The sequence below is a fragment of the Uranotaenia lowii genome, chromosome 1 (genome assembly GCF_029784155.1).
Source record: "Uranotaenia lowii strain MFRU-FL chromosome 1, ASM2978415v1, whole genome shotgun sequence".
NCBI lineage: Eukaryota > Metazoa > Arthropoda > Insecta > Diptera > Culicidae > Uranotaenia > Uranotaenia lowii.
Genome location: NC_073691.1, coordinates 213728439 through 213750157, shown reverse-complemented (window position 1 = coordinate 213750157; position 21719 = coordinate 213728439). Strand labels below are relative to the sequence as shown.

The 21719-nt window shown below is 39.4% G+C and overlaps 2 protein-coding genes across 2 annotated transcripts; both read left to right on the top strand.

Annotated features, from left to right (window-relative positions):
• Positions 1 to 1198: 1198 nt before the first annotated feature.
• On the top strand, positions 1199 to 4562 carry LOC129738385 (aminopeptidase N-like). Its single transcript, XM_055729565.1, has 5 exons — positions 1199 to 2220; positions 2293 to 2633; positions 2688 to 3415; positions 3472 to 4071; positions 4125 to 4562. The coding sequence occupies exons 1-5, from the start codon at positions 1199 to 1201 to the stop codon at positions 4560 to 4562; spliced, it is 3129 nt and encodes a 1042-aa protein (XP_055585540.1).
• A 2145-nt stretch (positions 4563 to 6707) lies between these two features.
• LOC129738384 (uncharacterized) lies at positions 6708 to 17863 on the top strand. The gene is given in 14 exon segments (XM_055729564.1): positions 6708 to 7390; positions 7453 to 8172; positions 8233 to 8360; positions 8363 to 8880; positions 8940 to 9445; positions 9516 to 9594; positions 9760 to 9802; positions 14664 to 15147; positions 15249 to 15404; positions 15468 to 15966; positions 16028 to 16181; positions 16242 to 16323; positions 16381 to 17517; positions 17578 to 17863. Coding segments are annotated over 14 exon segments (5400 nt in total). The 5' UTR covers positions 6708 to 6722; the 3' UTR covers positions 17804 to 17863.
• The last annotated feature ends 3856 nt before the right edge of the window (positions 17864 to 21719 follow it).

The following is a 21719-nucleotide window of genomic DNA, read 5'->3' as shown; positions in this document are numbered from 1 at the left end:
GTTGTTGAGTTATAGATAATAATTAAGATTTTTCACGTTCATTTCCACGAGAAGTGTAAATGGGCCTTTAGGTTTTGCTATTTGGCGGAAAACTTTTTAAAATCTGAATCGATCTAGGAGCAACCTAAATGAAGATAATATCTGACCCGTTGGTATTCTTTTAAATAAGGTAGTACCTGTGGCATCTTGATATATACACTCTTTGCGCTCCCACCATACAGATAATGTATGAGAGCCAACAACCAAAGATATTGAGCAATTGCTAGCAAAACTGACCTTCCCAGAGTCTAGCCAGCTATCAGGTTAACTGTGCGGCAGTCTGGAATATAACCCCAAAAGGGTTAGGGACTAGGACTCCACAGTACCTATAATAATTCTAGCATTCAATCGATGACTTTGCTCTTACAAAGATACGCTGATCTAATCGTCCAATTTTATGAACAGGTTTCTCAAATCATCTAATAATGAAAATCCGTTTGCTCCAATGTTCGGCGGAAATACGTACTATGCAGCGTTAACTGTCTGTCAGATAAATGGAGCCTTGAAGCAAACCGAAGTAGGAAGTAATATGGAGTAAATTTATTACAACTACTTATTCTTTTAATTATTTTCCTGTAAAAGTTGAATTTCGAGTTAACTTCAATTATTTTTTTATCGTCTGTTCATGGTTAAGCAAGAAATTGGTTTATCCATGTTTTGTATGGCGGCTTCATAACTATTTACTTTATTATTTTCAAATGGGAAGCTACATATGCGCGGTGTCAGATTTAGGCTGAGTGTCAATAGTTAGAACTTTTGGTCCGGACCAGCTGCAAATCAGAGTTTGCACAGGGCCGTTGAATCAATCTGGTTGGTCAAGTAAGGTTTTTCGTTCTAGCAATTCGAATGAATCAGATTAGCTAAAGAATGTGTTAAGTATTTTCTCGTTTATGAGGCAAATTCAGATAGAAACTGATCTCTTGATATAGACCTAAGCCAAAACCATTACATAAATTTCCTTGCTAGAGATAGCTAAAGTATATAAAACAAAATTTAATAACCGCTCATTTATGTCACGCCGAAGTCTATTGATGATTGAAGCTAATTTATAACTATCTTATCGGAAGTAGAGTAAAGAGATAATTATGCCTATGTCACTTTAAGAAGATCGGCATAGAACGAACCGAATCAGTACTTCTGCGAATTTGGTACCAAAAAAATGGCCGTATTCAACTCGGTGATTGTGCTCTGGGTGTTCGGGTTTTTGACAGTGTCTAGTGCAGTTGACCAAAGGCTCCTTTTCGATAGTCCTGTGAGTGTTGATCCGACGGGACGATTGGCAAGACAATGGCCTCCAAAACGAACAGATGAACTGTCACCATTGCAAGAAGTCGATGAAACATATCGTCTGCCGAAGACGAGTGTCCCAACCCATTACAACTTGCACATAAGGAGTGAAATCCATTCGGGTAACCGGGCCTTCAGTGGGTCGGTTGAAATTCATCTAACAGTCATCGAAGCAACGAATGCGATAATTATCCACCATCGTGGACTAACGATCGAGTCCAGTACTCTCGCTTCGGTACCAGCAACTGGAAACCCTGTGCCATTAGCTAACCCAACTGTGTCATATGATTCCCGAGTTGAACATTTGATCTTCACGAGTACAGAAACTCTGATTCCAGGAAACTTCCTTCTCACAGTTACGTTCTCAGGGACACTCACAAATAACGATGATGGTTTCTATATTTCATCTTATGTTAACGATGCCGGTATAACACGCTTTCTAGCCACAACAATGTTTGCACCTACGAGCGCCCGAATGGCATTCCCCTGTTACGACGAACCGGGTCTGAAGGCCACATTCACCATTTGGATCACACATCACAACTCCTACAACGCAAGGTCAAACATGAGGTTTAGCGTAGAATCACTAGCTGCCCCAGATAGCGAGTACGCTGTGACAAAATTCGATCAAACTCCGATTCTGTCCACTTATTTGCTAGCCTTCGTAGTTTCCGATTTTGTCGCGAAAGGAACTTCTGAGATGCATAAAGTATACGCTCGACCCAATGCCATCGATGAGGTAGACTTTGCAGTTGAGGCTGGAGATAAAATCATTGCAGCTCTAAACTCTCACCTAGAGATAAATTACTTCACCTATATGCCTGAGATGAAGCAGTTCGCCATCCCAGACTTTGCAGCTAGCGCCATGGAAAATTGGGGATTGGTGACTTACAGGTTTGTACGATCATTTTTATTTCAGAGTGTAAAAACTTTTTCGACAGTATTTTTTCTAATTATGATTAATAGAGAACACGTCCTACTCTACAATCCATCTTTGAGCGATTTTGTTACAAAAAAGAGTGTTGCAACCGTCGTTGCCCACGAATTTGCTCATCAATGGTTTGGAAATCTAGTGACTGCAGAATGGTGGGAATACATCTGGTTGAACGAAGGCTTTGCCACTCTGTACCAGTATTATGCAGCTCACATGGCGTATCCGGATCAGGAATACTGGGAACTGTACAACACTGAAGTCATCCAAGATGTTATGGTTCCGGATGGGCTCGTGACTACGAGGCCCATGACATGGAATGCAGATTCCCCTCCTAAAATTAGGGCGTTATTCGACCGAGTAGCTTATCCCAAGTGTAAGTTATACTTATGAAATCCAAAATAGATTTTAAAATAGCAATCTTTTCCAGCTGGAAGCGTCTTAAACATGTTGCGTCATGTTCTTGGTGAAGAAAATTGGGCAGCTGGCCTACGAACCTACCTCGAGGCACGTAAACTACAGAGCGCGAATGCCGACCATCTCTACGCCGGATTGCAAGCTGCGATCGCGAATAGAAACGTGTTACCTGAGGGCGTCACAGTGAAACAGATCATGGACACCTGGGCTAACGAGCCTGGATACCCAGTATTGAGTGTTCGTCGAACGTACGAAACCGGTGATGTGATTATCTCACAGGAGCGGTTCATCTCCGATCGTAAAGTTTCAAACACGAATATGTGGATGATTCCATACAACTTCGTGCGCCAATCAATGGCAGATTTCAATGACCTGTACAACTATGAGTGGCTGTCTACCAAGGCTACCCGCATCAGTACACAAATTCCAGCGAACGAATGGATTATCTTCAACAAACAACAGGTCGGATTCTATAGGGTTAACTACGACAACCACAATTGGGAGTTGATTATCAACGCCTTGAAGGCCAACTGGGCTAGTGTGCACCGTTTAAACCGTGCTCAGTTAATCGATGATGCCCACTGGTTGGCTCGATCAAACAGGCTGGATCTTGAGATTCTCATGAAGTTACTAACCTATTTGGAAAACGAAATGGAATACGCTCCTTGGACAGCTGCTAGCTCCGTACTGTCCTACTTCAATGGAAAGCTTCGCGGAACTCCAGACTATCCTCATTTCTTGGTAAAGCTCATATGATCCAAATATTATTTCAATAAAAAAAATGTTCCTTTTTTCAGACCGTAGTAAATAAACTAATTGACAAAGTTTACGCTACCTTGCAAATAACGACGGTGTCCGACACGGAAACCCTGCTGCATAAGTACCTCAAGCAAACAATTTCCACCTGGGCCTGCATTGTAGATCACAAGGACTGTCTTCAACTCACTAAGGAAGCTCTTACGAATGAAGCCGTTAACGAGGTTATGGTTAACCCAGATGTCGCTTCCGTAGTCTACTGTTACGGCCTTCGAGAAGCTGGAGAAACCGAATACCGCTATCTGTATCAACGCATCTACCGAACCCAAAATTGGGCCTACCGTCTATCTATCATTGATGCTTTGGGATGTTCCCTGAATAAGGAATTCCTCAAGGCATTCCTCCTAACAGCAGTCAGCCCGAATGGAGCAGGAGTCGAAATCAACTACAAGGCCGCCGAACGAGAACGTATTGTACAATCGGTGTATTTCGGAAGTCGTGTAGGAGTTGACGCGCTCATCGAGTTTCTGATGGACCCTAAAATGATCGACGAATTTATAGCCAGAATTGGAACAGACGCATTGAATAATGCTATTAGAAATATAGCTTTCCAAACGAACAGCCTCGGGGAGCTGGATAAGGTAGTTCATTAATTACTAAAAACAACTGTAATTCATTTTATTTTATTATTCAGCTCAACCAGCTACTGGTTAGCCTTGGGTCGCGGCTGACGGATGAAGCTATCAATGCTGCTCGAGCTACAGCTCAAAAGAATTTGGATTGGCAGGGATCATCCGAGGGTTTGCTAACATCTGAGTTGGTTGCTGAATATGCCGCAGCTATTGAACAGGGAACAACAACTGTAGATCCGGGTGTAACGACTGAAGTACCAGTGACGACGACCAACCAACCGGTAACAACAACCAAAAATCCGTCCACTACTACCAAGCTGCCGGATACCACAACTGAGAGCTTGGCAACTACAACCGATAGCTCTGGAAAATCCACTACTCCTGCTTCTCAGACCACCATTATTGGCGTTTCCACAACTACTGAGGATGATGGAGCAACGACGACTGCAGTTTCATTTGTCCTCTTGACAATTTCAACGTTTGTTACATTATTCAATTAAAATAACAAAAAATTATATCTACGAAAGTAGGCGATGGTTTGTTCGTATCGCACGTGTTTATGTTTCGCTCTGTTCGCTGGGAAGTTTTATTTTTTCAACTTTAACTAGTTTGTTATAGTGAAATTGTGATTTTTTCTTGGATTAGTGGATAAAGCATGGTGATGAATGATTGCATGAATAATTGTTAGTGCCCTACCCGATTCCTCGTTGATTTCATCCACTTCCAGTAGTTGACATCGTTGAATGATCCGCTACAAGAGGAAACACACCTCCTACTTCAACAATTGGAGAGTTTGTTTTATCATCCTTCTTATTCATTTATTCTGAACTGATGTTGCAATCCGGGAGTTTCTACCTGTGAATTCTCAATATTGATAAATTTTTATATACCGTTAATAAATCAGTAAAGAGACGTGAGGTGATCCTCCGTATTTTGCGGAAAGTGTAGAGGAGTTTTTTTCTATTGCAATCTACTTTTTCATCTAAAGAAGTGCAATGTCGGAAACATTTTCGGGTTTATTGTATAAAAATGTGTTGAGATTACTATTTTGTTTTAAGAACAAGCGGCTGAAAGGAAAGTGAAATTCGCATATTAATAACGTCTAAAATCGTCGAACAAATAAGGGGGTTCTTTAAAACAGTTTGTTCATGTGCTCGTTGTACAGTTCATGTTTAAAATTTGCGATGATTACCAAAGCTTTTTTTGCATTTGAGTTAATTTGGTAGTGAGGTTTTGGATGAAATTATTTTTTCCGTAATGATTCGTTACTATGACGACACATTTGAAATTTTCCGGCTACTGTGATACAGTCACAAACTGTGATTGGTTATATCGATGCTTAAAACTTTCACATTTATTTCGCAAAATCTTTTGAAAGAGTTGATTTCAAAAGATTTTGTTTCGGTACAGTTACAATTTATCAATTGATTAAATTTATATCATAATGTTTTGGACTTCTGTGCAGAAAATTTCCATCCACAGAAGGACGAACTAACAAGGGTCACCACCAAGTAGCACAGTAAATTTTAGCAAATGTGCTTCCATCGTGAACATTCCAAACTCTGTTGTGGTATGAGCCTACTTGGTTGAATGATTCAACTGAATCAAAGCAATCGAAAGATTCCTTTTAATTCAACCACGGTAAATGAAAAGTTCATATACCAGTATTTCGATAGCAACTTACTACCTGAAGAACCACTGAAGAAGGTAGTAAGTTGCTATCGAAATACTGGTATATGAACTTTTCATTTACCGTGGTTGAATTAAAAGGAATCTTTCGATTGCTTTGATTCAACATTCCAAACATTTTATAACCCTGGAAATGTATGGTACTGTTGTTCACGTTTCTTCCTCCCTTGGTTCCAGTTGTCTCGACGTCCAATACTACACAGTGGGCCCAGCCAAGTTTGGTTGAGTAGTGAATGTACTTTAACTACTCACCGCGATGTTGACAAGATCTGGCTATGTAAGCATACTTAGTCCTCAATTTAGTTATATCATCTTGGTTATTACTGCACAGAATTCGACACATTCCTCGAAAGAGGTCGGAAAAAGACTGTGGCCGATTGTTTTAGAACTTTTGAGGTCTTCAGTTGATATTTCGAGCAAATTATTTTTATTAATTAAAGGTTTTTTTTTTAAATTTTATCAACTCTTGAGTACGATTAGTTTTGTTGTTTCGGATGCAGTTCAAGGATGTATTTGTGTATTTTTGAAAAGTAAAGAGTACTTTATTGTTCCCCTGTATACATTCCAAAGGAATAAACGTTTTGATTGATAGATCTAGGATTATATCAGAGAAAGTTAAGTCTTTTCTAACCACAGCCGATATTCTCAAGGACCATGACCTACCTCTGCTATTTCATGTTAAAGTTGCCTTTATCATCTCAGATTATTTACTCACAGACCAAGTCTATTTTACCCTATTTCTGTTTCCCCTAACTTGAAGTTGAGAATTCGTGTAAATATGGATGCCCGTAGCGCCACCCAAGCTACATACCACCGCCAGACCAATCACCCAGCAAATCAATCATCAACTGATTAGATTAACTTCATTGTTCAATAAATCGGTGAATATTTGTGTGGTCCTCCGAAATCCATAAATTGTGTAGAGTATCCTCATACAGATTTAGTCGAACGGGGAACCTGGTCAATCTACAATGACCAACCTCAGAATTATCTTCGCGGCAGGTTTGCTGCTATTCGTGCGCGTGGGTTGGGGTCAACACTGGCGACCCAACAGATATTCTCTAGAAGAAAGTCCATCTCAAGGTCGCGAGTTCAACAGAAGAAATGTAGATTCCTATAGGCTACCAAACACATCCATACCAACAAGCTATATCCTATACCTGGACAGCAACATACATCAAGGCGAATTTGAGTTCAGCGGCAATGTTCAAATTCAGCTTACAATTTTGGAAAGCACGAAACAAATTGTCCTACACAGCTTTCGATTGAACATTCTGAGCGTACGATTGCTAAATTCTAATCAAATCCCTGTACCGGTAAACTTTGAGCTGGACATCGAGAAACAATTCCTCGTAATCAATGCGATCCCTACGCTTCCAGCTGGATCTAGTTATCGACTAGTAATAGACTTCTCCGGCACTCTTGCTGACGATATGCTAGGTTTCTACCGCTCCTCGTATCGTGCAGAGGATGGATCCATTCACCACTTGGCTGTTACCCAGTTCCAGGATCAATTCGCCCGGCGAGCATTCCCATGCTACGATGAACCCGGAATTCGAGCGACCTTCTCGATATCCATTGTCAGTGGGGTAGGTTACAGAGCTACCTCCAATATGCCGGTTTCGGGAATCACTATTCAGTAAGTAATGGGCGGAAGCTAGAAAGTATGGTACTCATAAGTAAAATTGATTGTTTACATAGATCCGTTGATAAGAAACTCACTACCTTCCACGTAACACCTCGTATGCCAACCTACTTGGTGGCGTTTATGGTGTCTGATTTGCGCAGCCAACGAATCCAAGTTAAGGAACCTACGCCACTTGTAATGGAAATCTACGCTAGACCATCGGCTTACTCAGAGACGGATCTAGGCCTTCGCAAAGGATTACAGGCTATAAGAGCTTTGGAGGAGTACGTGAACCAGCCGTATACGCTGCCAAAGTTGGATCAAGTAGCATTACCGGATTTCCGCTTCGGAGCCATGGAAAACTGGGGCTTGGTAACCTATGTCGAGAAATATTTGCTGTACAACGACAAAACAAGTAGTAATTTGGAAAAGTATGGCGCCATTACTATTGTAGCCCACGAGTTAGCTCATCAGTTTTTCGGCAACCTCGTGACACCCAAATGGTGGACGTATGTGTTTCTCAGTGAAGGTTTTGCAACATTGTACGAATATCTCATCGGTGCGCTGATCGAGCCAAGCATACGGTTTGAGGAAAATTTTGTCGTAGAAGCTTTGCAACTTGCTCTCTATGTGGACGCTATGCCCATGAGTCCGCCGTTAGCTTGGGATGGAGATATGGAGCCAATATTCACGGCTATCAAATACCAAAAGGGAGCAAGTGTGTTTAGAATGATTAAACAAGCTTTAGGAGAGGGAACGTTTCAAAACGGAATTCGTAGATACATCGCAACCAAGTAAGTAGCTTATTAGTGAAGTTTTCTTTCAAGAGTTTATGAATATTTCACTCGATACAGTCAGGGTAGCTCTGTGGATGATCACGATCTCTATGAAGCTCTCCATTGGGCTGCTTCGGAGGACGCAAAAATTCCTTTGAGCACTACTGTGGCGGAAATAATGAGTCCCTGGATCCATCAGTCTGGTTTTCGGTTGTTACTGTAGACCGCTATGAAGGTACCGATCAAGTGATTTTCAAGCAACAGCATTTCAGTCCTACTGGAATACCTGATCTTACGAAATCCTGGTGGATCCCAATCAGCTTAAGGATCAGTACTGATGATACCGAAACAGTGTTCTGGATGCCCTCGGGAACTTCGGAGGTGTTGTACAAATTGGACATTCCCGCTGATGCCTATCTATTAGTCAATCCTCATCAAACAGGATTCTATCGGGTTAATTATGAACCCGAACTGTGGCGCAGGCTGATTCTGCAGCTGTCATCTGACCATCTCGTAATATCTCCAGTTTCCAGGGCACAGCTCATCGACGATTCCATGAAACTTTCTTTCGCTGGCTTATTGGACGTCGCTACCTGTTTTGAGCTTCTTAAATACCTAGAAAACGAAATCGATTTTATGCCATGGTATACAGTATTTTCGTACGATAACTTCCAGTTCATCAACAAAGCATTGGTTGTGAACCAACCAGCCTACAGCTCCCTAATGGTAAGGACTCCGGTGAAAAAATAGTAGAACTAAAAATTCCTAATCGAATGGCTTTTAAGTATTTCATGAACGTCATGAGCACCACTCTCATTTCAACTTTGGGATTTGAAGACCAACAGGATGAGCCCCACGAGTATCAGCAACTGCGATCGATGGCCATCGAATGGAACTGCCGAATGGGTTCACCGGGATGCCGCCTTGTCAGCCGCATGACGATGAATTCTCATCTGGCACGTGACATTGAGCTTCCGAAATATATCAGGCACAGCATCTACTGTGGCGGTTTGATGGAGGCTGACGAGGAAGAGTTCGTTGCCGTATTCCAAGCGTATCAAGCCTCGGATGATCTGGATGAAAGATCGATGTACATTTCTGCCTTAGGTTGCAACGAAAATCAGCAATTCTTGATCGACTATCTTATTCTAACCTTGGGCACCGGTCAGGAGATAAGGCTGCGAACTGGCGAATGGTTGAAGATTATTAATTCCGTTTACTCTCGCAACTATCACGGGTTCGCAGCATTCAAGACATGGCAAGGCCAGTTCGCTGAACCCATTGCTTCTACGTAGGTGTTTCCGTGGTATATAATGATGCTGGCTGACTGATTGAGATTTTTTTTTTTTTTTTCATTATAGACTTGCAAATCGTCCGGAATATCAAGCAGTGCTGGCCGATATAAGCGCACGTGAAACTAACTTTGCTAATTTTGCACAGGTGAGTTTTCTTACAGAAGTTCAACCAATTTACGCATGGATAATGAAGTTGGATCATCAGACCTGAATTAAAATTCAGGAATGTTATTTTTAAAAACACATGAGCCCTTTTAAGAATATTGCCGAAAGTATAATTTTTATCATTCATCTTATGTTTTCGTTACAGCTTGTCAACCTCCTGTCATCATTTCTTCAACAAAACAATCAATAAGTTAATGATTGAGTAAATAAAATCGAATTGAAAACATCAAGTGAATGATTAGGTTCTTCCGAAAGTCCCTTTGACTGAATGGATTGATTCAGTATTCGCACTCTTAAAATCTGGTCGTCCACCCATACATGAACACTTTTTGAAAAATTTCTGTTTTTGGGGGGGAGGAGGGGGAATTTTTAAATTCAAAATTTATCAAAAGCTCTGAATCACACAGTGAAGGGTATGAGGGTTCTTATCACCTCAAACGATTATAATAATCGCTTTTGTATTTTCAAGTACATTTGTAGGTATAGTTCACTCAATGGAATTGGGCAGTAGTTTCTCTTTGGTCTTATTTACTCCTTCAAAGCTGTTTGTAAATATCCGTTTCGGAGTTGACTTGTAGTTGTTTTTGTTACCGTGGCTCCAAATGTTGATCAATTTTCTAAAAATTAGATTCATTGTGTATAAATTTATTATTGTATCTCAATATGCGGTCGAGAAAAAGTTTAGCCTGTACACAAAGCTCATAAGACCGGTTGTCCTCTACAGGCACGAGACGTAGATATTGCTCGAAGAGGACCTGCGTACACTCGGAGCATTCGAGCGACGAGACAACGGAGTGTTGAGGCGAAAGATGAACCACGAGCTCGCGCTACGGCGAACCCAGTATCCAGAAGGTGGTGAAGGCTGTACGAATTTGCTGGGCAGGACATGTTGCAAGAATGCCGGACGACTGTCCTGCAAAACAGATGTTCGCTGCCAATCCGGTAGGAACGAGACGAGCAGGGGTGCAACGAACTAGGTTGTTAGACCGAGTGAAGCGTGATCTGGCGTGTGGGATGCTCGAGAAGTTGGAGAACGATTGCCATAGACCAAGTTTATTGGAGGAATATTGTTCATCAGGTTATGTCTTGAGAAGGAACACAATTGAAATAAATAAATAATTTCAATATTTCAAAATTAAGTAGATTTGTTTTATCGGGTTGCCTGTAAATGGTTCCGAAAAATAATATAAATATAAAAAAAATATAAATTTTAAAATTGTTTATAGCTTCTAACAGCTTTGCAGTATTTAAGCGTTTCTTTTCTAAAATTGTCAAAAACAAGGCTGAAAAGCAAAAAAAAAAATGTCAAATCGGTCTGATTAAATAGCGGAAAAGTCAGCAGGTAACAAATATGGTTTCTTTAGAATGATCATTATTATAACATTTTTTAAGCCTTTAACAAAGTCTGGCATAGAACAGGTTTACAAATTTGATCAAACTGAGCACGCTCATAAAACAATAGTTTTGTTGATTTTCTTTGGTTCCGGCATGAGTTTTTATCTCAAACAATTACAACTATCAAAGGTCCAAAAGGAAGAAAAAGCTGCAAAAATGCTGCAGCAAATGTCTTTGTTCGACACCTAAGTCTAGAATACATCTATTTGACGATGTATAAATATCCAACTCCGGGTTTTCCTTCGAGAAAAATCTTAATTTAAAAAAGACATCCAATTTTGGATTTCCTCAATAAACCGGATTTCCAACTAAAATTTTAGTTTTTTTTTTCGTTAGTTTCATTATCATTTTCAAAAAACATACTTGGTTTCTAAAAAATCTCAGTTTTCAGTATATTGGAATGATGATTAAGATGGTTTGAATTCATATTGATCCGAAGAACTTTGGAGGTGACTTTTGGTTGTTTTGTTGGATGGACATTAATATAGACACTATAATTTCATATAGCCTGGCAAAAAGAATGACGGGAGCCAATCGAACTGTCATTCGCGCGGAGCCAATCGAGCAAACTTTCTAAATATTGGAAAATCATGGTTGAAGTATTGTGATTCACAAAGCTTTCCTGGCATTTTGGTAACATAAACTAATATTTTTTAGCATAATTTTCACTATTTTTTCACCTATAAATCATAATATATTTTTCAAAAGCGCTTTGTAGTGGAAGTGGTAAAAATAGCATGTTATTAACGAATTTGAGAAACTATTTTTTATTTTGCAACTGGAGAGAGTTATGAAGAGCTTGAACATTATCGTTGAATACTCGATTGGCTCCGCGCGAATGACAGTTCGATTGGCTCCCGTCATCCGCTTTGCCAGACTATATGAAATTATAGTGTCTATAGACATTAACAATTATAACTATTAAACTATTAAATGAGATAACTGACATACAGAAAGAGTTCAAGTAGGCGTTGCCTTGCAAGGACGTCAAAATTTTTTCTCTCCGCAAAATAAGTGTTCTTCCCGAAGTAAAAAATAGAATTAATACAAATTATTGAACATGGAATCCAACTGATTATAACTACGAATGTGAATATTGTGAACTAATAGCAAAGTGGGCTGTTTTGCTGTATCAAATCGGAAAATTCCATGGATATTTCATACACCGGTAAGACGTGAAAAGCGGCAAAACTGCTTCAGAATTTTCGGTTGCAATAGGTTCCAGTATCAAAACATCATCAGCCCTCCTCCTACCAACTAAAGGCGGACGGATCTGAATCAGTAAAGGGGCTGTTCACTAATTACGTAAGCACATATGGGGGGTGGGGGGGGTTTCTCATTTGCTTACGATCGCTTACAAGGGGGGTAGGGGGGGTTTCCAAAAATCTTACGTAAGAAATGTTACATTAAAAATTCATCACAGCCACAGCCATACGAAACCATATTACTCAGGTTTTTTTCCTCACTACCTAATTGTTGGTTAATTTTGATGTTATGTTATTTATCTTTTAATGTCTTTGAATTAATAAAAAAAAATTGCGGGTTCTATAAAATGTATAGAGAACCAATTCAAACCAACATGCCATCAAAAACACTAAATCACATTATTAATAAAGATCGTCGCTTTTCGCTTTCCATCATAACAATATTTTTAATTGAGAAATTTATAGAAACAAAATGGAAAATGGCGCGTTGTGAAACCACGATTTGAATCCATCATATTTCGAAAATGAATTCATCCAGAAAAATCTTTAAAAATCAATATAATGCGCTTAAATTATGATTTTCAAGAAGGTTTTTCAGTGATAGACACTACCAACTATAAATTTTACAAACGCTCTTAGGTTAGTTGACAACGTGATTGTCGTTAAACATTTTTGTTACAATTCTAGTAGTATAGAATGATATTTATTAAAGATTTTTATGATTTTCAGTTGAAAAATATAACATTTTTTTATGGAACCTTGTGCTAACCTTGCTAACCTAAATCTTTTTTTTGAATCGGAATTTAGATTTTATATTGTTCATTCGATTGTGGAAATTTATTGAAAATTATTGTTAGCCCAAAGATGCTACGTCTTGAATAATGTTTACTTTTTATCGTTTATGACATTTCATCAAGTGTTTTGTATAGATTGTGCTTTTCAAATACAGTTTGTTTTTTTAAATTTTACTTAATAAGTGCTTTGCTTTGAAGCATGTATGTCACTTTTTTAATAATTTTTAGCAATTTTTGGAAAAAAAAACGTGTCAATTTCTCAAAGAATAAAAAACGTAAGATCTTACTAGGGGGGGAGGGGGGGGGGTTTAAAAAATCTTACTTTGTCTTACCAGGGGGGGAGGGGGGGGTTGAAAATTTCCAAAATCGTGCTTACGTAATTAGTGAATGACCTCGATGACAACTTATTTTGTGAGATCTGACCCTTTTACAGTTTTAGATTTTACTTTATATTATTTTAACCGAAAAAAAACGATTTGAAGCGTTTGGCAGGAGCTCCACGGTATTTACCACATGGTTGGCCTGGCCGTAGTAATCTTTGCAATGCATGTTTAAATGTAAATGTTGAAAAGAATAATATAGAAAAAAAAAACATAAGTCTTTCATTTTCCAGGATGTTTATATGTTCGGCTATGTTGGTGAAAGAACAAGAAAAATTGAGACAACTGAAATACAGGGAGGAAGACACGTGGACAACAGTAAATACTATACACAGCAATTTTTTTTGGCTGGAAACCAGCAAAATTTTGCTGTTCGATTCAAATATATGCATTTATATTCATTTTTATAACAGCAAATTGATATAATTTTCTCCATACCCCATATTTAGTCTCACTCACCATCCTTACAATCTCTTCAGGGATCTCACTTCAGATTTCGATTCTGTTTGTGAAGATTTCTACTCAAGTAGTCGCTGTGATCCAGCAAAACTAACGTAACGTGTCTGAATGAATTATTCAAAAAACTTCAGTTGTTATTTGAATTTATTTTGTTTTTACAAAGGTAAACAAAGAGAACACATGCATGTGCGTGCAGCAAACAAGTCAACGCCTCCTATCCTATATTTTTTGGTAATCCAAAGCATCCTTTACCAAAATAATTGATGATTTCTAAAGCCTGGTCCACATTAAAAAACTTGAACTGAGATTTTGGTTACTGAAACTTGTTTATGATTACAATTTGGTTGCTGAACGGATTAGTAGGTCTCCTATATTTGTCGGGAGATTCGTCTAGTTGTAGATGTAAACATAAACAAGTCTCAGCAACCTACAAGTTGCCTAGTGTATAGACTAGGCTTAGCTCTCTTATTTTTATTAGTTCCGATATTTAGGGAAAAAGTCACCAATGCTTGAGATCGATCTAAAAATTATTGTCTCAGCTGTATAACTCAAGCATTATTCAATGAGTAGCTTGTTTTGAAATTTTTATTTCGTGAAGAAAAAAAATGATAAGACAATAAGACTGTCTATTACCGTATCGATAGGAGATGATTTGCTTTATTAGGTCATTGTATTTTCAGGCTTATCTAGGCGCTGTCGATGCACCAATGGTCAAGATTAACCAAGCCCTGGCGATAAGATAATTTTACAGATATCGTGAACCGAAATAAATATCTATAAAAAGGTACCGGTTACATTCGTCAAACGTTCAGTGAGGTGGAGATCATTGCATAGAAATGTTATTACGGTTTGCTCTGCTGACCCTCGTAGGGGTCAGCCTTTCGTTGGCCAGTCCGGTGGCCAAAAATGCTCGCGCGTTCGATTCCTATCGGTTACCCAATACGACGGTTCCGACTCACTACGAGCTGTATCTTGACACGGATGTGCATCGCGGCGAGTTTGCGTACACCGGAAACGTTCGGATCAATATTCGTATTCTGGAGCCTACCCACCAGATCGTTCTACACAGTGCCGAGAGTGTGATTACCCGATTGGAGCTGCGCAACTCCAACCAGCTTCCGGTACCTCTGGAGGAGTTTGAATTTGATTTGGAGAAAGAGTTTCTAGTAGTCAACAGTGAGCTGCTGCTGCCTGCTGGAAGCAGTTACGTATTGGATATCGATTTCACCAACACCTTGGAACGTGAGGATCCAGTCGGTTTCTATAAATCATCTTATCAGAACGAAGCCGGGGAAACAAAGTATGAAAAAATGTGATCTGAGTGTTACTTCTTCATTCGGGTTCAATGGACATTATTTTGTATGCGTTTGGAATAACTTTTCTTGTTGCACATTCCACCAGATACCTGGCTCTGACACAATTTGAGCCGGTCGATGCCAGAAGAGCGTTCCCGTGCTTCGACGAACCGGGAATTAAGACAACCTTCAACGTTCGAGTCGCCTGTGGAATCGAATACCATGCTAGAGCAAACGCGCCTCTTCTGGGAGTGACTATTTTGTAAGTATTGCTCTAAGTTTCCTCCGATGAAACCACTTTTAAAGCAATAACTCAATTCTTCAGATCGGAAGAAAAGAAGGTTCATTTCTTCCAAACAACCCCTCGTATGCAGACATATTTAGTCGCTTTCCTGGTGTCGGATTTCGTGATCGAACGGCATATTGTTTCCTCTCCACGGCAGGTAGCCGTATCTTCCCTGGCGAGGCCAACGGCCAAGAATGAACTTTCGTATTCCGTCGATGCGTCGGTTAGGTTCTTGCGTGAGTTGGAAATCTACTTCGACCAAAGCTACGCCATGTCAAAGATAGATAACGTGGCAATCAACAACAATGATTTTTGGGCCGGAGCTATGGAAAATTGGGGCCTTGTGACCTACCGGGAATCGACGATCCTATTCAATGAAGCTACCCAAGGCGATAGCCAGAGACTCAATGTGATTGGAATTGTTGGACATGAATTCACCCATCAGTTCTTCGGTAACCTTTTGGCACCCAAATGGTGGTCGTACTTGTGGCTCAATGAAGGCTTTGCCAGGCTATACCAGTACTACGTTTCTCAGTTTGTAAATATATTTTTCCGTGTAACAGTTCTTAGAGTAGTTTTTAAATATTCTTTTTTTCCAGAGCCATGAGGAGTTTAACATGCGGGATCGATTTGTCAACAGTTTTCAGAGGGCATTGTTAGCTGATGCCTCGGCCACTGTACGCCCGATGACTTATTATGCAGAAACTCCTTCGGAAATATCAAAGTTGTTTGATAATATTGCCTATGATAAATGTAATAACACTTTATGCCATCATTTCCTGGTACACATCTAAACTGTTTTGTGTTTTTAAGCTGCCAGCGTTCTGCGGATGTTGAACTATGCCGTAACAGAGAGAACTTTCCAAAAGGGATTGCGATATTACATTCAACAAAAGTAATTAACGAAGCAATTAGATAAAAATATATTGTTCTCATATAATTGATATTTCAGCAAAGACGTCGGTGTTGTGTTCGATGAAAACCTGTTCAACAGCCTTCAACAGGCTGTAGAAGAGGACGGCCGACTGCCGACGACCATGACAATGCATGAAGTTTTCGGTTCTTGGTCGAATCAACCGGGAGCACCAGAGGTTACAGTTAGGCGCATTGGTCAAACCAACGAGTATGTTTTCACACAGGAAAGGTTTTACAGCAACCCACCGGAGAACCCCTCACCTCAATCTTGGTGGATCCCTATCTCGTTCCACACATCCAACAACGAACCGGACACGACTGCCGTATTCTGGATGCCACCGGATGTCTCACAAGTAACCTACACCATCGATGCAACAGTGGATGAAACCGTGATCTTCAATCCCCGCACTACAGCATACTACAGATTAAACTATGATGCTCAACTCTGGGAAGAGATCATCTTCAATCTGTACGAAAATGCCAACATGTACGATCGACTAGCACGTGCCCAGTTCGTTGACGACTCCCTGAATCTTGCTCATGCCGGAAAACTGGACTACTACACTGCCTTTAAGGTATTCGACTACTTACAAGGTGAAACGGATTACATACCCTGGTCATCGGCTGACCTGAATCTAAGGTTCCTCAAGAGAATGCTTCAACACGACCCACAAGCATTAGCTAACCTTGAGAAGTACGCCTCTTATCTAGCTGCCAACCTCCTTGTGGAATACGGCTACAGCCAAGAACCCTACGAATCGGCAGACACTAGTGATGCTCGTTTGATCGGTCTGCGTTGGGCTTGTTCAAACGATGAACAATGTCAGCTTGAAGCCGACAAGGTCCGAAAGCGATCCTCTCTCACTGTTCAATCTCCGACCGAACAGATTGTACTGTGCAATCAGCTGCAAAAGGCAAACCCTCAGCAACTGCAACCGTTCATACATGAGGCAAAAATGACGAAAGATCACACCTCGCGGCAATATCTATTGGAAGCAATCGCGTGCTCTTCCAACAAAGATTCGATCGATGATTTCGTACAGCTTTTGAAGACGAAAGATTTCGGAACCGGTGATAAGCTGCAGGCAATCACCTCGATCTACAAGAATTCGTTTGCCGGTTTGGGAGCAATCATCGAAAATTTCAGCGCTTCCACCGATATCGGTAAAGAATTGTAAGTTGCGCCAGTGTTTTTTTAAACATTCAATCTACTAAGCACGTGTTTATTCTACAGCCATATAAGCCAACGCAACCTGGACAAACTGCTGGAGGACTTAGCCGATTACGCGGTTGAACCCGAGCTGGCAAGTCAGTTGAAGACCATCGTGCGAAAGGTGGCACCCAGCATGATCGAATCTGTGGAACACAAACTCAACTACAACAAGGAATGGACTCGAAGAAACGCTGCCTCCGTCGCCAGAATGCTGGAGCTTCCGAAAGAGGTGAACTTCTCCGGATGAATTGGTCCATTGGAGAATTTGTGGAAAATAAACCGCTTTATGAAGTATTTTTGCAAAAAAGTTTTTTTTTTTGGATCAATAACATTAAATTTTAATATTAGATTTTGAGCCACTTTTTTATTCTCTCGTAGGTCTAAATAACCAATTATTTAATCAGGAGAAAAAACTTGATTTTAATGCACAAGAATTTTTACAAGTTTTTCTCCATTTCTCCTGACCGAAAAAAAAGCCAAAATGTTTTCTGGATACCCTGCGGAACATTATGTTATGTCACAGATAATGAAACATTGAAAAAAAAAGCAAAGTATGGCAAGATTAAAAGTAATCACAGCCCTTATCAATGCAAAAAATGATTGCTGCTACACTGAGCTATGGTTTCAAATGCCTGGTATGAGCCCGGAGTTAGATAGACAGTTTGTTTTAATAATATTTTTCAATTAGAATTTAAACAGAGCAATGCATAAAACGTCAAAATCATATTTTATCTTGAAAAAAAAATTACATATTCTGTACGTTCAGTTGACAGATTTTTAAAGTTTGCTAAAGATTTGTACAGATTTTCAGCATTTGGTGTGATTCATAGCAATGTGCCTTAAAACATATTATGTGAATGATTCTGACTTCAAAAAAAAAAAAGTATAGTTTATCAGAGAGATTTCTTCAAGAGACTATAAACGGTTAAAATGTTTGAATATTCATCGACAACAAACACTGGAATTGTAAAAATGAAAAAAAAAAAAAGTGATAATTGCACTGAATTTTCATATTTCATTGGTACAGATTTTGGTCAAAAAAGTACAGATGAAAAAGACATTTTTGCTCGAAACAACAGATTTGGATGTGGCAACGCTGGTAATGAGGCTTGAAGCTGTGACTGTGAAGACTTTTGGTCCGTCAAACTCATCTGACTGTCCCTCAAAAGGTTCCTCTTCGTTTGCCGATCATCCCCCAGCAGTGGTGTGAAGCTAAATGAATTTCAAATTCATTCATTCAAACGACCGATGAAGAACACGAAACGCTCTTATTGCTATTACAAGACGGAGAAATGTTAACTATGGTTTTGCCTTGTTCCGTCTTGTGAATAGTGAGTGTGGAAATGAGATGAAGGATATGCAGAAAATAAATAAGGTTTTTATATAAATAAAATAAAATAAAAGTTGAATTCGGCATCACTGCAGAAAAATTAAATAAAATAAATTTCTATGGCAACGTTTTGTATTTTGGCAACACTACACAGCAAATTTTTTTTTGCTGGAAACCAGCAAAATTTTGCTGGTTTTTGTCCCGCTGACTTTCCAGCAAAATTTTCAGCAATTTAAATTGCTGGAAAGAACAGCAAACGTTGATGCTGGTTTCCAGCAATTTAAATTGCTGGAAAATCAGCAATCCAGATTGCTGGAAACCAGCTATTTCTTTCAAAACAACCGGCTGTATTTAGTATCAAATTTATATTTCATTAAAAATTAAATATTGAATACTGACTGTGCATATAATGGGCAATAAGAAACAATTACTTTCTTCCATTTTTCAATAATGTTTGTATTTATTTCCAAAAACTTTTTCTAAAAATTTTAAAACACCGGCTCTAGAGTGGCAGCTTTGTGCCAAAGTGTTGATCATTCGCCACCTGAAAAAAGAATTCTGATTAGTATCTTTTATGAAATATCTACATGTTAAATAAAAACTCACTCTTGATTTGATGTCTGGTTGCTAGAATATAGAGGAAAATAAAAATAATTATTTTAATCTAACCAAAATTCGTAAAATAGACCTTGCATCAGCATACGAAAACAAACAGACTTCAATTTGACAACTCGATTGCTGATTTCCCAGCAAACTAGATCAATTGCTGGAAAGTCCAGCAATTTGGAAACCGATTGCTGATTTTTCAGCAAAAATGACAAGAACACAACCGAATGCTGAAAAATCCAGCAATTCGAAAATCGATTGCTGGTTTCCAGCAAAATTTTGGATTGCTGAACGTTTCCAGCAATTTTTTTTGCTGGAAATCGAGGCAAAAATTTACAGTGTACACAGCTAATTTTGCCTCGATTTACAGCAAAAAAATTGCTGGAAACGTTCAGCAATCCAAATTCTTGCTGGAAACCAGCAATCGATTTTCTAATTGCTGGATTCTTCAGCATTCGGTTGTGTTCTTGTCATTTTTGCTGAAAAATCTGCAATCGGTTTTCGAATTGCTAGACTTTCCTGCAATTGGTCTAGTTTGCTGGAAAATCAGCAATCGAGTTGTCAGTTTGGAGTCTGTTTGTTTTCTTACGCTGAAGCAAGGTGAGATTCTGTTTTACAAATTTAGTTAGATTAATACATTTTTTTTATTTTCTTCTATATTCTAGCAACCAGACATCAAGTCAAGAGTGAGTTTTTATTGGACGGGTAGATATTCCATAAAAGATACTAATCAAAATTATTTTTACAGGTGGCGGATGATCAACACTTTGGCACGAAGCTGCCACCCCAGAGCGGGTGTTAGGATATTGGAAAAAAAAAGTTTCTGGAAATAAATATATCCCTTATTTAAAAATGGGAGAAAGTATAATTGTTTTTGTTGCTTGTTATACGCACAGCCAGTTGTTGAAGTTCTTCTGCTTCTCTCCCGGCTAGCAATGGGGGAGGAAATACAAATCACCAAAACATACATAAAACTACGCCACAAAACAAAACCAAAACAAATTTGTTGCTTATTTCTATTTCAAATCATTGTTTTCTTGTTTTTTCAGACCGCATACTTCCTTTCGATCTCCTTCTTCTTCTTCTTCCGCGCCTCATCATCCTCTTTTTCTTCTTCTTCCATTCTGCTTCTACTGTTCTTCTTCCATTCTGCTTCTACTCTTCTTCTTCTTCTTTTATTTCGCTCTTGTTCTTCTTTTTCTTTATTGCTGCTTCTTCTTCTTCTTGCTTGCCTGCTTCTTATTTCTTCTTCTTACTTTGCTGCAGCTTCTTCTTTTTTTACATGTTTTTATTCTACTTCACCTTTTCCTAACAGCGACCCATGTTGTCATCAGATGACCGAAGCAGGCCTGGGCACCACTGACAGCAGCCGATCGACCAACTTCAGGAAGAAACAAGACTCCGGCACCCGAAGGATAACTCCAGCACCAGCAAGCGCGGTTCCGGCTATCATCGGCGTTTAGCTCCCAATAAAAACCCTTAAAATATATTTTCCAATCAGCAAAATCGTTTTCAACTCAAATATCCGCACTCACCCAATCTGGGGTCTGAGAACACTATTCTTTGGGCCAATTATTCGGTGCTGGCCCACATCAAAATCTAAGGCGAAACGAGCATTAAGCACATGCTATTCTCCCAAACAATCATTCACTTACCGGTTCTAGATGTGTTTTGAACGGTAGTGTTGACGGTGTGGCTTCATCCAACAAATCGTGCGTCGAGGGTTACCGAGAAATGACTGGGTTGCTCCACGCCTCGCTAATTTCTGTGCGGACCTTCCATCGGTTGTTCCTGAGGGTGGATTTCTAGGGGAGGGGAACTGGTGAGTATCTTGTGGTTTGGCTCGATTGCAAACTCCTCGTCCTACTCAAGTTACTGACCTGATTGTCTGGAGATAGGAGGATCCGGCAGCAGTTATCAATCCCGGACGGAATCCTCAGCCACGAGCAGAACAAACAGGAACACCACGCGGGAAAAATTAACGAGCACGATGGCGAAAATAAAAGTGAACTATTCACACTTTTCTTCGTTTGTTTACATCAATTTTCGACGATGATGACGATGACTACAGGTACACGGAAAGAATATTTTAGCAACAAATACTTAAAATTTACTCAATGATGATGATGACAAGTACACGCAGATAATAATATAGCAACAAATACATTAAACAAACTCAAATGCTACACAGTATTTAAAATTCAATTTTGAATTGAAATATAAATTT